Source organism: Ciona intestinalis, chromosome 8 (genome assembly GCF_000224145.3).
Source record: "Ciona intestinalis chromosome 8, KH, whole genome shotgun sequence".
Classification (NCBI taxonomy): domain Eukaryota; kingdom Metazoa; phylum Chordata; class Ascidiacea; order Phlebobranchia; family Cionidae; genus Ciona; species Ciona intestinalis.
Genome location: NC_020173.2, coordinates 3,894,978 through 3,908,581, shown reverse-complemented (window position 1 = coordinate 3,908,581; position 13,604 = coordinate 3,894,978). Strand labels below are relative to the sequence as shown.

The window sequence follows — 13,604 nt, the reverse complement described above, 5'->3', positions numbered from 1 at the left end:
GCTCATGAACATTTTAGTTACATAATCTAGTCGATGTTTATAAACTGTTGCTGCCAGGTGGTTTGTTAATCTTAAACAGTTTTTTGGCAATTTTTTTTAATGTCCTTATTTTAACATCTATTCAAGTAATCAGGGCAATATAAATTTGTTGTAAAAGGAAAATAATTTCAAAAGGAAATTCTTAAAGTTGTATGCCTTTTCGGTTTTTTGCAAATCTTTAAATATTTTCCTAATTTTCAAAGTTAAAAAACGTTTAATTTGAAACAACAGAATGAACCAACAGCAAGTACATATGGGTGGTAGTAATGTACATCAGATGAATACTGGTCAAAATATGCAAGGCACAATGAACCAACGACAAGTGATGGGACATCAGTCTGTAATGAATCCACAGGTATTAATACTTTATGGTGTTATAGTAGGTGGGGGGAAGATGGGACACCTTTAGCACATAATATCTAAATACTTTGATCGTGTTTTAAACAATTAACAACGGTCTATTGGAGTCCTGAGGATGTGGTTTTATAATTCCTTGAATAATCTTTGTTTACTACCAATTGGAGCGGGAAAATAGCATAAAAAAGGTGTCCCAACTTCCCCCACTGTAATATATGCAGTTAAACTGGAAGTTGGAACTGTTTAAACTGTTGCTGCTAGGGACGGAAAGTATATAAATGACATTTTCATCCCAAAACAGCTCTTTTGGCAAATGTATTTTTCATGGCTCTGTTCCATTATTTAATTTAAGTTAAGCTTTTACCCTTAATGCAACATCAAAATAACTTTAAAAAAAATAATTTTATCGTAAATTTTTTGAATGAATTGTTTAAACTTTGCATGGCTTGCAATGTGGTTCAAATTTATGATGATAATGGTGACCGTTTTTTCTTGATGTTTCAGCAACAATACAGCACACGTATGTTGAATACACAACCACAATCAAACCAACTGATAGATATGAGAAGAAATATTCACCAGCAAGGACCCCCACCTTACTAACAACTGGATGCTAAAGAATCAAAGGAATATAAATAACTACATACTGCCCTTTAACTGAACAGTTGCTGAGCAAATAATAAAGTCACAGTGCAATTTTTATTACAATCAAATAAATAAATTTCATAAACGTGAAAATTTTTGGAGAAATTTTCATCAAAAAATTTTGGAGGAAAAAATTCTGTAAAAATTTTTTTTTTTGGAAAATTTTTGTTAAAAAAGACTGTCTCTTGTGTTTGGTCTAGAATTCCAATACATGTCGTCTTCATATGGGACCTGGGATTGTCGATTCCCTGCTTGACGCTGTCGAGCTATGTTGAAGGCCAATTTCTTTATCTAAAGTTTAAATGAAGAAATTTTTGTTTAGATTCTAAACAAATTGATTTAATATGATGAATACATTTTGATGTTTCACGCAACTACCTCAGTCATTGTGATAATTTTTCCAGTTTCAGGGACAAGACTTTTCGAAGAACTCAGCTTGGTGACAACTGTAATTATAAAGTGGCAAGTGAGAAACAAAAATTATGGCACAGATAGTTGTAGCTTTCTATGCCAGCCATGGATATTTTTGTTCTCTTACAATAATTTGTTCATAATGAAAAAAATCACTGACAAAGTGACAACATACGTGGTAACTTGTAAGCTGACACAAAGTGTATAAAACAGAACAACTGTGTTATGAGTGTCATTTTCTGACCACGTGAGGATAAAGAAAGGTACTGTCATTCATAGTGGACATGTCATGTTTGTCACACATTATATGTGTATACTATATTAGTATATATATTTTTAAACAATCTATAAAGAATGCAATAAATTGAAGTATAGTAGGGTGGGGTAAGATAGAACGCCTCATTATTCTATTTTCCTGTTGTTAATTGTTTAAAATACAATCGGGACATTTGGATATTATGTGCTAAAGGTGTTCTGTCTTCCCCCACTCTTCCATATATTTATTATATGACCATCCTTATTACCTTCTCTCTCTTTTTGTCTTGCCTTTTCTACTCTCTCACAAATATGTTCTTTTAATAAAGTGCAGATTTGTAAGAGAGTTATATATGCTGCAATGGCTGCAAAAACAATGGAATAGGAAAACAAATTATATGAATAAATGCAAAATTTTGAGTTCATATACACATACAACAAAACATTGGTGTAATGGGTCAACAGTGGCCTAAAACCCAGGTCCTCTTGCGTGCCACCCTGTTAGACTACATCCATATAAAATACAAAAGGATACAAGCCAATCTTTTAACTGGTGCAACAGAATATCCAATGGTAAGCATGCATTCATGGACAAGCCGGATCACCAACTGTTCATTAGCAAGGGGAGAAATTGTTTCCATGGCGTTTAGAAATTCCTGGGTCGTCATTTGCCCTTTTTCCTTCATGCCAAGACCAGATAATTTTGCTTCAGCATCCTGTTTAAAATTAAACCTTTTTTTAGGAAAATAGTAGAACACAGCTTGAATGAATAATATAATGTAACTTGCTTTTCCTTGGTCGCTAGATTCGACAGTCATTATTACACGGGTGTTCTGTTTCATACACCTCATGCCAGCTTACAAGTTACCGCATATGCAACTTTGTAGGTGATTATTTTTTAGGTTTTTATGTCAGCCGACAATTAAGACAACTCATTAGTGACCACTATGTTACAGCAATTGTTGTTGGGTATCTTGCCTTTGATAAATAATAACAATTCATATGTTTTACTTAATTTCTCACCAGCATTCGCGGTTCTTTATTCTTTGTGATGATATGAATAATATAATTAAGGACAAGTGTTTTTGATATTTTATTCTCACTGTGTGCGGTGAACTCCATCACAAACTGCTCTAAATCATCTTCCTTTAAAAACAATATAAAGATTGTGGCTCATTTCCTGAAACTTAAGATTTAATATTGGGAATTTATTTCAGATACACCCCCATTCATCGGCACCAAACCTGGGGTTGCAGGGGAGGCACATCTTAAAAGTATATTATCTTTTTAGTGATTTTGCAAAAAGTTGGGACTGGGTTTTGTTTAAAGTCTCAAATTTGAATGGGAATATAAAAGTTTGAATAACTTTTAAGTAAAAGTACATAGTAGTTGTACATTAGTATTATTTTTAAATGTTTTACTTTCATATTTTTCAGGACAATTGTCTGTACATAACGCTCTACTTATTTTTTACCAATAATTAAAACACAAAAATTCAAATGGTGACATTTCACATAAATACCTTTTTTACAAATATAAAGTTATTTAAACCAACTTACATGCATGAATGGATAGAGACAAGACGCAAATGCTTCAAAATCATGAACATTTTTCCAATCAACAGATTCAACAAAATCAGCGATCAAATGAACATATCTTGCAACTGAGCCATCCAACACACCAGCAAGTGTTAATCCAAGAACCAAAACTGACTGAAAGACAAATTAAGTGAATGAAATATAGTATTTTTTTGGGGCTATTAAAAAAGTTGTTCGGCCAAAGTGAAAAAAAATCATTACAAAATTATACACCCGTGTTATAACCAAACGACTGTCAATTTCTGGCCACATAAAAATAAATAAGTAACCTGATTTATTCACATTACCTTGTCATGTGCTGCATGTTTTACAATAGCTGTTATGAGATCATAAGTAGCGACTGGAGATATTTCATCTTCTTGATATCTTTCAGACATGAAGTTGTACAGATGTTCCCTGCATGACAATAAAATTACATTGCTGGTATTTAATGAAGCAATCATTACCATCAAGCAAAAAAAGCAATCACCGTCCAATTAGTAACCATTTGTGTATGTTTTTTATATATGGTTGATAACTTGGACAACCCATTAGTGATCACTGGGTTGGACCAAGATAAAATTCAACATGTATAAATGAATGTAACTTACTTTATTCTCGCGTGGCCAGAAAACGACAGTCGTTAAACATGGGTTTCTGTTTCATACACCTAGTACGAGCTTACGATTTACCATGTAAAATACTTTGTACTTGATTTTTTTATATTTTTATGTATGGCTGATAATTTGGACAACTCATTTATGACCACTGGGTTAGAGGAACTGCCATTAGGTGTCTTGCACAAGAACATATACACCCACAATTATATCAGTGAAAAGCCCTGAACCCATTACCTATAAACTACACCATAAATACCTGATAGTTGAGACTTCATCATCAGCTGTTGACTTCTCATCCCTCCAAACTACACTTGCATAAAATTGCTCCAGTAACGAAAGAACTCTATGCAGAGATAAATCCCGTGCAGAACACACAGACGATGTGCTAGCATTGGTTTCAATACCCGCCAATCTCTTGGCATCTTCCCATAGTGGAGTAAGAAGACTTCGAGTTGATATTACATCGTAGGTATCTGTTTAAAGCAATGTTTTTTATATTGTATAGTTTACTCACTCTGGAAGTCAACTTATATTGTAGTTTTAAATTTTTGCATATTTTTTACTGTATTTCCGGAAAAAAAAAACAGTAAAAATTTGTGAAAAAGTACCACTTTCAAATATACAACCTTAATTAAGCAGTCAAGTTATAACGAATGTCATTTCTGGCCATGCAAGGATAAAACAAGTTACATTTATTCATTCAACCTCATATTCCAAGCTTTATTTTTTACCTAAATTATTCCAGTGTTGCCCCTCATGTATTGTGTCATACCATTTCCCATGCACGTGTTGTCCATATGCTTCATGGTCATGAACTCTATGTAAAAAGTTGCACAACATTATTATGAATGAAACAAAAATTAGTTGCTGTCTTGTTGAAGGGCAACTACAGTTGTATTATAACATGGGTGACTTATTTAATACACCTCGTGCACGCTTAAGATTACCACATACGTAACTTTCTGTATGACTGACAATTTAGATAATCCATAATTGGACCATTGGGTTGGAGCAATTTCTGTTAAACACGTTAACCAAGGACATATTTGTCCACAATGGTGACAGCATTAAACTTTGAAGCATGTTTTCGGCGGGTAGAGCATCAAACTTGTAATGTCTGATCAAACACTTTACCCACAGTGCCATACCACTTTAATGGTTTTATATACCTTGTGCCACTAATAAGATACCAAGAGGCAAGAATGCAACTTTGTGGGTGAGAAGTTACTAGTAAATGTCTAACTAAAACAAACATACAGCAACAATGGTAGCAAACAAGCCCGGTATTTTCTGGTCACAGGACCAACACTTCAGTGTTCAGCCCCCCAAAAAAAATTTGTTATTTCTGTTAAAGAAATTTTGTGTTTGTAAAAATTATGTCCTTTTTCTGTTACAATTACACATGGCGTCTGACCAGCATATGTGAACGCAAGACAGGAGCATTTCAGCTTGGCCAAGCTGTCAAGAAAACATTTTCCATCCATTACTCTCAAAACCCTAGTTGCCTACTTCCATGGGTAGCACCCAGGGTGTTGAGTTAATGGGCCAATCCTGGCCTAAATTCTAGGACCCATGGCAAGCCACGCTGCGGGACCTCACCCACATGGAATAGAAAATACAACTACACATACCCATGTTGTGAAATAGCAGGCATGCTCAGACGAACCATAGGCCTCGCTAGTTTGATGTGTGTACAGTTTCGAGGTAGAGGAACTACCATATCATTCTTTGTTATTTTGTGCGGACAAACTGCTGTTTTTTCTCCACAGCTCTGGCAGAATTGTGCAAAGCTGATTTCATCAAAAGTTTTACCTGGTGGTAAATATACTTTAATTAAAGGCACGCATTTTTAACTTGTACTTTTATATATACTTTTATTTCGAGAAGTTTTTTAGCACAATTGATTTGCAGTTTGTTGTCTGCTTTTGTAAAATAAGGTAATTTTAATATTAAAGGAAAAAAGTTGTTTACTATTGAAAACTTATCCTAAGTCTTATCCGAAGTTTTCCTATATGAGTTTTTCCAATTTTGTAATATATAAGTTTTTTATATAATAAAATACATAAGTGTTTTTTTGTGCCACAAATAGATCCAGAGGTCTGCAGTAACTATGAAAAGACTAAGGTCTTCAAAATAAATATTCAAACCTGAGTTCACAGATGTATATATCATCGCTGAGTATTTGCTGAGAAGTCGTTCTTGTGGGTTGAATGGATCACTTGTAGGGTCAACAAGTGGAGTGGTGTCTTCTTCCAACCCACTTTCAATTGAAAACTGGGATTCTGAATTTAAAATATAAATAAATGCTAACATTGTGGCTGTATGTGTCTTTGGGCAAGACACTTAACGACTAGTGTTCTAACCTAGTGGCCACTAGTATGTTGTCCAAATTGTCAGTTATTTAAAAAAAAATACCACCAAAAATGATCGCCCACAAAGTTACACACATGGTAACAGCTTGAATTTTGTACAATAAAAACTTTTTACACATTTACAAGCTTTTATTAATCTATTTTTTTATAAAAAATCCAACTTTCCTTGCATCACCTGTGCTTGTCTTCTTCCCAATTTGATCATGAGTCATCATCCTGCTGCTCCCAGGTCCTCCAGCCATGGAAGAGGGAGGAAGAGTTCCAGCATTGCTCCCTGCATCACCTGCTGCCATGTTCTCTGCCTGTTCCATCTGTGAGAGCTGACTTTGCAAGGAATCTCGATGCTGCCTTACAAGTTCCAACTCCACAACTGAGCCTGAGATCAACCTTTGAAAATTCCTCAACCTCGCTGTCATCTGTTTTATTTTTAACAACTCAAAATTAAAAACTCAAAAAATTTACAACTAAAAATTTAGCTGATTTTTTACAAAAGTAAAAAAAATTAATAAATTAAACATGAAAATCACATGATACCTCATCTCCCAATGTTTCCAACTGTAGTTCCTCGTTAAAAAATTCAGCATCGCTTTCATTATCAGCAAACTTTTTAGCGGAAAGAGTTTCCTTTACTTCTTCCAAATATTGATCATACTCCTCCAAACATTTTGTTTGAACTTCAATTATTTGTTGCTCGAGTTTCGAAGCAGCTTCTATGCTTGACAACAGTTGTGTCTGCAAAACAATAAAGGATAGACAACCGATTAGTGACCACTGGGTTGAAGCAATGAAATTTACTTGTTTAAATGCCAAGTGCCTTTTCCAAGAACCTGCACACCAACAATGGTAGCAGCGCAGCTTTGAACTGGTACCTTTTGTTGGTAGGCCTACATTATAACCACTGGCCATGCAAAGCACCTGTGCACTAATAATAAAACAATTAAGCACCACATACCTTTTTGGTTGATACTACTGGGCGACGAAAACCTCTTCTTGGTCTTTTATCAGCAGGTAAATCAAACGTGTCTTTCAGCGTATCATAGGCAACTTTATATTTACGCAGGTTACCACTTTCCCCTCGAAGATTCCCAATAATCTGTTTTAATTCTTTGAGTACCTCTTCATATGCTTGTGTTTTGTCGTCTGCATGGACCTTTATATCTTTGACTTTGCTGTTAATACTGTAAAAAAATAAAATAAAACTTTAGGTTTATTTTACACAGTTACAAGGTTTAAGGCTCAATGCCGTCACAAATGTGGGTCTGTATGTCACTGGACAAGACATTTAACAGCAATTGCTCCAAAAAGTCTAAACCCAATGGTCACTACTAGGTTATTCAAATTGTCAGCCATAGAAGAACAAATATTCCCCCACAAAATCATATATATATATATATATATGCTAATTTATTCTTATGGGTAACTGAAGGTTTACAAAATAAAACACACAAGTTATAAAACCTAAAAAACTAGAAAACATTTATTTTTTACAAATAATATGAAAACCTACTCATCAAGCTCAGCCTCTTTGCTTAAAATAACTTCATTTAATTCAACTTCATTTTGTTTCAAACTCTCAACCAATGCTTGCAGCTCAGCAATAGAAACATCTTTATCGCGTATTTCTTTCATGATTTTTTCATTCTCCTGTTTGACCTTGTTTATCTTTCCTTCCATTAATTCAGTTGATTCACTGCGTTGTTCATGTAAACGCTGAAACAAGTTTAAAGATAGTGTTATTTATAGCTTTACCTATACGTAGCACACAGTCTTGTATGGTAGGGTGGGAAAGATGGGACATATTTTCATTTTATTTTCTCGTCCAATTTTGTAGGTAACAAAGATCATTCAATGAATTATAAAACTTTATTTTCACCACTTCCATAGACCGTTGTTAATTTTTTAAAACATGACTAGAATATTATGTGTCTAATGTGTCCAATCTTACTCCACCGTACTGTATTAAAAGAGTAGTAGCCAATTAATTATATGTAAAGGTAAAATCAATTATTATGAATGATTGCTTTAAGACAGTGATTCTCAACCGATGTGCCAAGACCAAAATGTTGGGGCACTTTTACGTTCTCACTAATATACCTGCAGTAACGCAAAGTATGGAACTCTTTCAAGTTGTGTTGAATTTCTGCCATCTGAACTTGATGATGTAGTATATGTGTCACTGTATACAGCATCTGGTAAACAACAATGATGACTTGGCTTAATCTTGTGCAGGCTTAAAAAATAGAGTCATAATTTTTTGGTTGTAGTTTATCTCAATACACCAGTCTTTAATTCGCATTTCTTTTAATTAGGCAGTTACCATATGAATTAACCATTGTTTGTATTGTGATTGATTTTTTAAAATGATTTGTTACTGGTTAGGAGAATGAATTGATGATAATTTGTTTATAATAAAAATAATGCATGTGACCTTATGTAGTCAATATTCACCTATCAATTCTTCCTTGATAAGCTTCAACACTGGTGTGTATATTCCACAATGAGGAAGAATTTCATCTAAGGAAGCAAACGCGCTGGAAACGCGAGATAAAGTTGACTCAGGTGAACGAAAGGTGTCTTCTTTCACTCTTTTTTCCAAGACAGACAGTAGATAAGAGGTGGCTAGACAAATAGTAACAAGCATGTTAAAATTTACCAAAGCATTTAAAATATTTAAGGTTGCATTGGGCTAAAGTATTTATAAGCATGAGTTTTTAACCTATAAGACCCAACACAAAATTGGGTATTGCTATATGACTTAGTTAGTTTGCTGATAAGTGGTTCAGAAAACCTTCTGACTGTTTATGTAAAAAAACAATTTCATTGCATGCCCGAAAGAGTGTGAAGGGCATTAAACCTTAAGAAACTAGAGGTATAATATAAGTATACCGTGTCCACATAAGCCACACGTCATATAAAACACACCTGGCGAATTGTTGTCTTTCAATGAAGCTTTTCCCGATTGCCTGCTCATATTGGTTGCATCTGCGCGCGTATTTCGTACTGATAGCTTCTATTGTAACTATAGTGACCCGAGAACGACGAGAAGTCTGGCGGAATGACGTCATAATACCACACAAACGGTGCGCGATTCGATTTTTTGATCAATTGCTCACAATAACATAAACATACCGGTAACGTATATCCTAATCCATTTTACGTCGAATTACCCTATGTAAGTCTATAATGAATTCTTCGCACAATCAGTAAAATGTTCAGCTTCTCGCTATTTATTTGGAAACACTGTTACGACGGCGGCCACTTCTAATATTGTGACGTTGTGAACTACGTTTGTAACCTGCTATTCCAGTATCCAGACATTGGCAATCGCTTTAAAAACAAAATGGATGATAGTTTGCATGCGAGTACATTCAAACGTGTTACTGCAGCATGTTTCTACGCATCCACCTCAATACTTATTGTAATCGTGAACAAAAGTGTTTTAACAAGTTTTAAGTAAGTGCCTTTACTCTTGTCAATCAGTTTTTATTCTTTATAAACCTTTTGTGCAATAAATACCTTCCGCTCTTTAATTTTATAATATATAACTCTTATGTTGCACATGTGACATGTACAATTAAAGTTCGCATTATTCTTTGCCTTTATGGCTAACCTAATACGTTATTTGTCTCTGTTCATCATGTTACACACACAATGTGTGGAATGTAGCTTAAAAGTGATTTTTGAAATGCTATTAATATACCATAGCTATTTTACACTGGTCGTTTTATCTCCTATTGCTGCTACGATGATGAGACTTACTTATACACAAAAAAATTTCAACAACTTTTGTTTTTCAGATTTCCTTCAGCTCAGTTTCTTGGATTGGGCCAAATGCTTGCAGCAATCATCATATTAAGAATTGGGAAGTTATTAAATTTGGTTTCTTTTCCTGACTTCAATATGACTATACCACAAAAGGTATGTGTATGAATGGTCTGCTGCCGTGCAGAGATCTTATATGTTTTTGTTTTATATTGGTATCATTTCATTTTCAAAAGTTTTGGTTTAAAAAACTAAGTAACGAAAAATAAAAAACGAATTGAAAATGTATCCTGCATATGGGCTAACATGTTTGTATTAAAATATTCGCATAGTCTGTATATTTCTTTGAAATTCCCAATTTCTGCATAATGCATTCTTTTTACAGATTTTTCCGTTGCCATTATTATACATGGGGAATCTGGTATGTGGTCTCATTGGTACCAAACAACTAAGCTTACCAATGTTCACTGTTTTAAGAAGATTTAGTATTCTCCTCACAATGTTGCTTGAGATTTATATACTGGGGTAAAAGCTGTTTATTACCATTTAGGCTTTTTATATATAGTAGGGTGGGAGAAAATAGAACGCCTTTTCATTCTAATTGTCATCTCATTTGGTAGTAAACAAAAAGCATTCAAAAAATGATAAAACTGAGTGCTTTAAGTGTTCCATTGACCACTGTTAGTTGTTTAAAACACGATCAGGATATTTGTATATTAGATGCTAAAAGTGTCCCGTCTTCCTCCACCCTACTTAATTGTACGTCTGCAGTATCATATAATTTTTATACCAGTGGCGAATTCATTGCAACTGCTATAAAAATTAACCTTTCATAATCAACAAAATCACTGGACACTTTCATAAGAAGTTTAGTCTCTAGTTTGTCACATGTGCAACAAACAACAACAGGGCTTCTGCCATTAGTTTTAGGGCAGAGTAGGGGTAACTGCCTTCCTAATACAAAATACTAACATAGTCTTCCAAAAGCTAATCAAAACACAAATACCAAATTATTTAAGTGAAAATGTTTGTTTCTCTCCCCATTTCATAGACATGATACTATGTTTTGTGTAAAAAAACATTATATTTGATATGGATATTGATGGTCACTCTTATAATTCATGTTTTTAACACTTGCTTGTAATGTCTTAGAAAGAAACCCAGCTCAACGATTGTCTTAACTGTTCTTACAATGATTATTGGATCAATTGTTGCTGCAAGGTAAGTGACAGATATATATATCCATAATGCATTCAATTTGAACAGTTTTTGTAACTGTATGCAAAAAAATATCAAATACTTTTATACTTAATGCCAACCATTAAATTGAAACACCATTTTTTAACTGTATGCCACAATTCTAACAAGTATTAAATATATAATAAAATAAATATATATACTTTTCATTTTCAGTCTTATAAACTTTATTGCAGTAATGATCTTGCATTTGATCTTGTTGGTTATATTTTTATTCTTGTAAATGATCTTTTCACTGCTGCTAATAATGTTTACATCAAACAACAACTCAATTCAAAGGTTTGAGATATTCTTATTTTTAGCTAACTGATAATATAACAAATTTAAATATATATATATATATACGGTATTTTAATTATTTTTTATCTCTTTTTATTGTCTACCAGAAATTATTTGAGACTTGCATATTATCCCCATATAGATAGTGAAGGTTTTTATTTTTAAATTATTGTAAGTGTTGTCAAATTACTGTTCTACACTGATGGTCGTAATAAGCAGGACACTGATGGACCATCAGCGATGGTTGTAATAAAACATAATGTAACGTAGTGTGTGATTTTTTTCCTATGGCTGACCATTTGCAAACCATTGGGTTGGAGCAATAGTACCAATTAAATGCCTTGTCTAAAGATATATACAGAAACAGTAATTCCAGCATTAAGCCTCAAACTTGTTCTGGTTCAGATGCAATTGCTCTAACCACTAAGACATAGGAACAAACATTACATTATCTTTTAAATATTCTGATTTCTCTGTATATAGGATCTTGGAAAATATGGAATAACTTATTACAATTGCTTGTTCATGGTCATACCAGCTACAGTCCTATCTTTTTTCACTGGGGATATTCAATCAGCTCTCTCATTTGATGGATGGAATAATATGTACTTCCTTGTTCAGTTCATCGCTTCATGTGTTATGGGGTAGGTATATAAATACTTAAGTTCAAAAATGCAGTCTATTTTACAGCAACTAAAAGTGTAACAGCTGAAACATAAAACAAAGATCAAGTTATACCTAAACATACAATAACTTTTGAATGGAAAAAGATTTTTGCTTAATTTTAAACAATATGTATACAGTATACATCTTTTATTCTTTTGGATCTTTATACTTAGTAATATGTGCATAGTGCATGTAATTTTCTTAAAATGCTGTTGATTTTTTTCAAGAAAATTATTTATGTAAAAAACTGCTGAGATGAAAATAACTTTTTTCTAATTTTAATATTTTATTTCAGTTTTATATTGATGTACTCCATAACTGTATGTACCGCTTACAACTCTGCACTTACAACTACAGTAGTAGGATGTCTCAAGAACATTTCAGTTACATATATTGGAATGGTGTTTGGAGGAGATTATATTTTCTCTTGGTTGAACTTCATTGGAATAAATATCAGGTAAAAACAAATAACTGAATATCACTTGTTTTGCTTTACATATTCACCCAAAAAGTAACATACGTTGTAACTTGTAAGCTGTCATAAGGTGTATGAAACAGAACACCTGTAATATAACAACTGTCATTTTCCAGCCATGTTACATTTAATCATCTATTCATGAGTAAATTACATTTAATCATCTATTCATAAATGGCCGGGACAATAAGTTAGGACAAGGTCTTCTTTTTTAATATACAGTAATGTACACATGTGGTATTTATCTACAATACTGGTATTATAATACAGTGCTTACCCTGTAAAAAGCAATGTTAGGCTTAAAAGTGTCACCACTGTTGGCATTTATGTCAATAGGCAAAACAATAAATGGAAATTATACCAACCCAGTAGTTACTAATGGGTTGTTCAAATTATCAGTTTTGTCGAAAAAAATCACTTACAAAGTTACATATATAACAGGCACAGGATGTTTGAAACAAAACAACTGTGTTATAACTTTTTAAGTTACCCGGTCATGTGAGAATAAATAAATGACATTCTTTCATTTGAATAAAACTATTAATCCATTTATTTTCTTTCTAGTGTCTTTGGAAGCGTTTTATATTCTTACGTTGCCTTTCGAAGTAAACAAAAGGTTGCTACACCAGCGAGGGAAAATAGTGCCTAATTGTTTTACAGCATGACAGTTTATGCTTAGTTTTATTAACGGAACTTTATTCAGTCACTGTTTTGTTTCAGCAGTTTTTATAATCACCCTTGTATGCACAAAGTAATATTTATATAGTATTATAATCTTAGTCAACCATTACATACTGTTTTATGCATTATACTTGGTATAATGTAATTTACTCGTATTTTTAGTAATGTAGTTATAGTAACTGCCAATACATTAAGCTAGTGAGATATA

General features: G+C 33.2%; 3 protein-coding genes across 7 annotated transcripts in view; 2 read left to right on the top strand and 1 right to left on the bottom strand.

The window, feature by feature from the left end:
• The window catches only part of LOC100179370 (mediator of RNA polymerase II transcription subunit 12-like protein), a 23,649-nt gene extending 22,515 nt beyond the window's left edge, over positions 1-1,134 (top strand). For all 5 annotated transcript variants that reach the window (XM_026835552.1, XM_026835550.1, XM_026835551.1 and 2 more), the window contains exons 43-44: positions 271-394; positions 901-1,134. In XM_026835552.1, the coding sequence (XP_026691353.1) occupies positions 271-394; positions 901-999 (223 nt within the window). In that variant the 3' untranslated portion in view covers positions 1,000-1,134. The remainder of the gene's footprint in view (positions 1-270; positions 395-900) is intronic.
• On the bottom strand, positions 1,084-9,317 carry LOC100177030. The gene is made up of 18 exons (XM_002121411.4): positions 9,199-9,317; positions 8,725-8,895; positions 8,371-8,465; positions 7,784-7,986; positions 7,229-7,454; positions 6,811-7,008; positions 6,452-6,692; positions 6,052-6,186; positions 5,536-5,716; positions 4,636-4,721; positions 4,161-4,377; positions 3,593-3,701; positions 3,267-3,419; positions 2,731-2,853; positions 2,243-2,423; positions 1,977-2,072; positions 1,420-1,487; positions 1,084-1,332 (listed from the first exon to the last, which is right to left on the bottom strand). The coding sequence occupies exons 1-18, from the start codon at positions 9,245-9,247 to the stop codon at positions 1,210-1,212; spliced, it is 2,655 nt and encodes an 884-aa protein (XP_002121447.1). The 5' UTR covers positions 9,248-9,317; the 3' UTR covers positions 1,084-1,209.
• LOC100176985 (UDP-N-acetylglucosamine/UDP-glucose/GDP-mannose transporter) lies at positions 9,227-13,604 on the top strand. The gene is made up of 8 exons (XM_002127314.5): positions 9,227-9,729; positions 10,074-10,194; positions 10,424-10,563; positions 11,191-11,259; positions 11,472-11,574; positions 12,058-12,218; positions 12,536-12,697; positions 13,280-13,604. Exons 1-8 carry the CDS (start codon positions 9,617-9,619, stop codon positions 13,362-13,364), a joined length of 954 nt encoding a protein of 317 aa, XP_002127350.1. The 5' UTR covers positions 9,227-9,616; the 3' UTR covers positions 13,365-13,604.

Bases quoted from the DNA above. Each gene is read 5' to 3' on its own strand.
- LOC100177030 (XM_002121411.4), bottom strand. From the start codon at position 9,247: ATGAGCAGGCAATCGGGAAAAGCTTCATTGAAAGACAACAATTCGCCA. The intron at 6,693-6,810 runs GTATCATGTGAT...AAAATAAAACAG, and splicing joins TGGAAACATTGGGAGATGAG to ATGACAGCGAGGTTGAGGAA. The intron at 5,717-6,051 runs GTTTGAATATTT...ATTTACCACCAG, and splicing joins ATATACATCTGTGAACTCAG to GTAAAACTTTTGATGAAATC.
- LOC100176985 (XM_002127314.5), top strand. From the start codon at position 9,617: ATGGATGATAGTTTGCATGCGAGTACATTCAAACGTGTTACTGCAGCA. The intron at 9,730-10,073 runs GTAAGTGCCTTT...TTTGTTTTTCAG, and splicing joins AGTGTTTTAACAAGTTTTAA to ATTTCCTTCAGCTCAGTTTC. The intron at 11,260-11,471 runs GTAAGTGACAGA...ACTTTATTGCAG, and splicing joins GGATCAATTGTTGCTGCAAG to TAATGATCTTGCATTTGATC.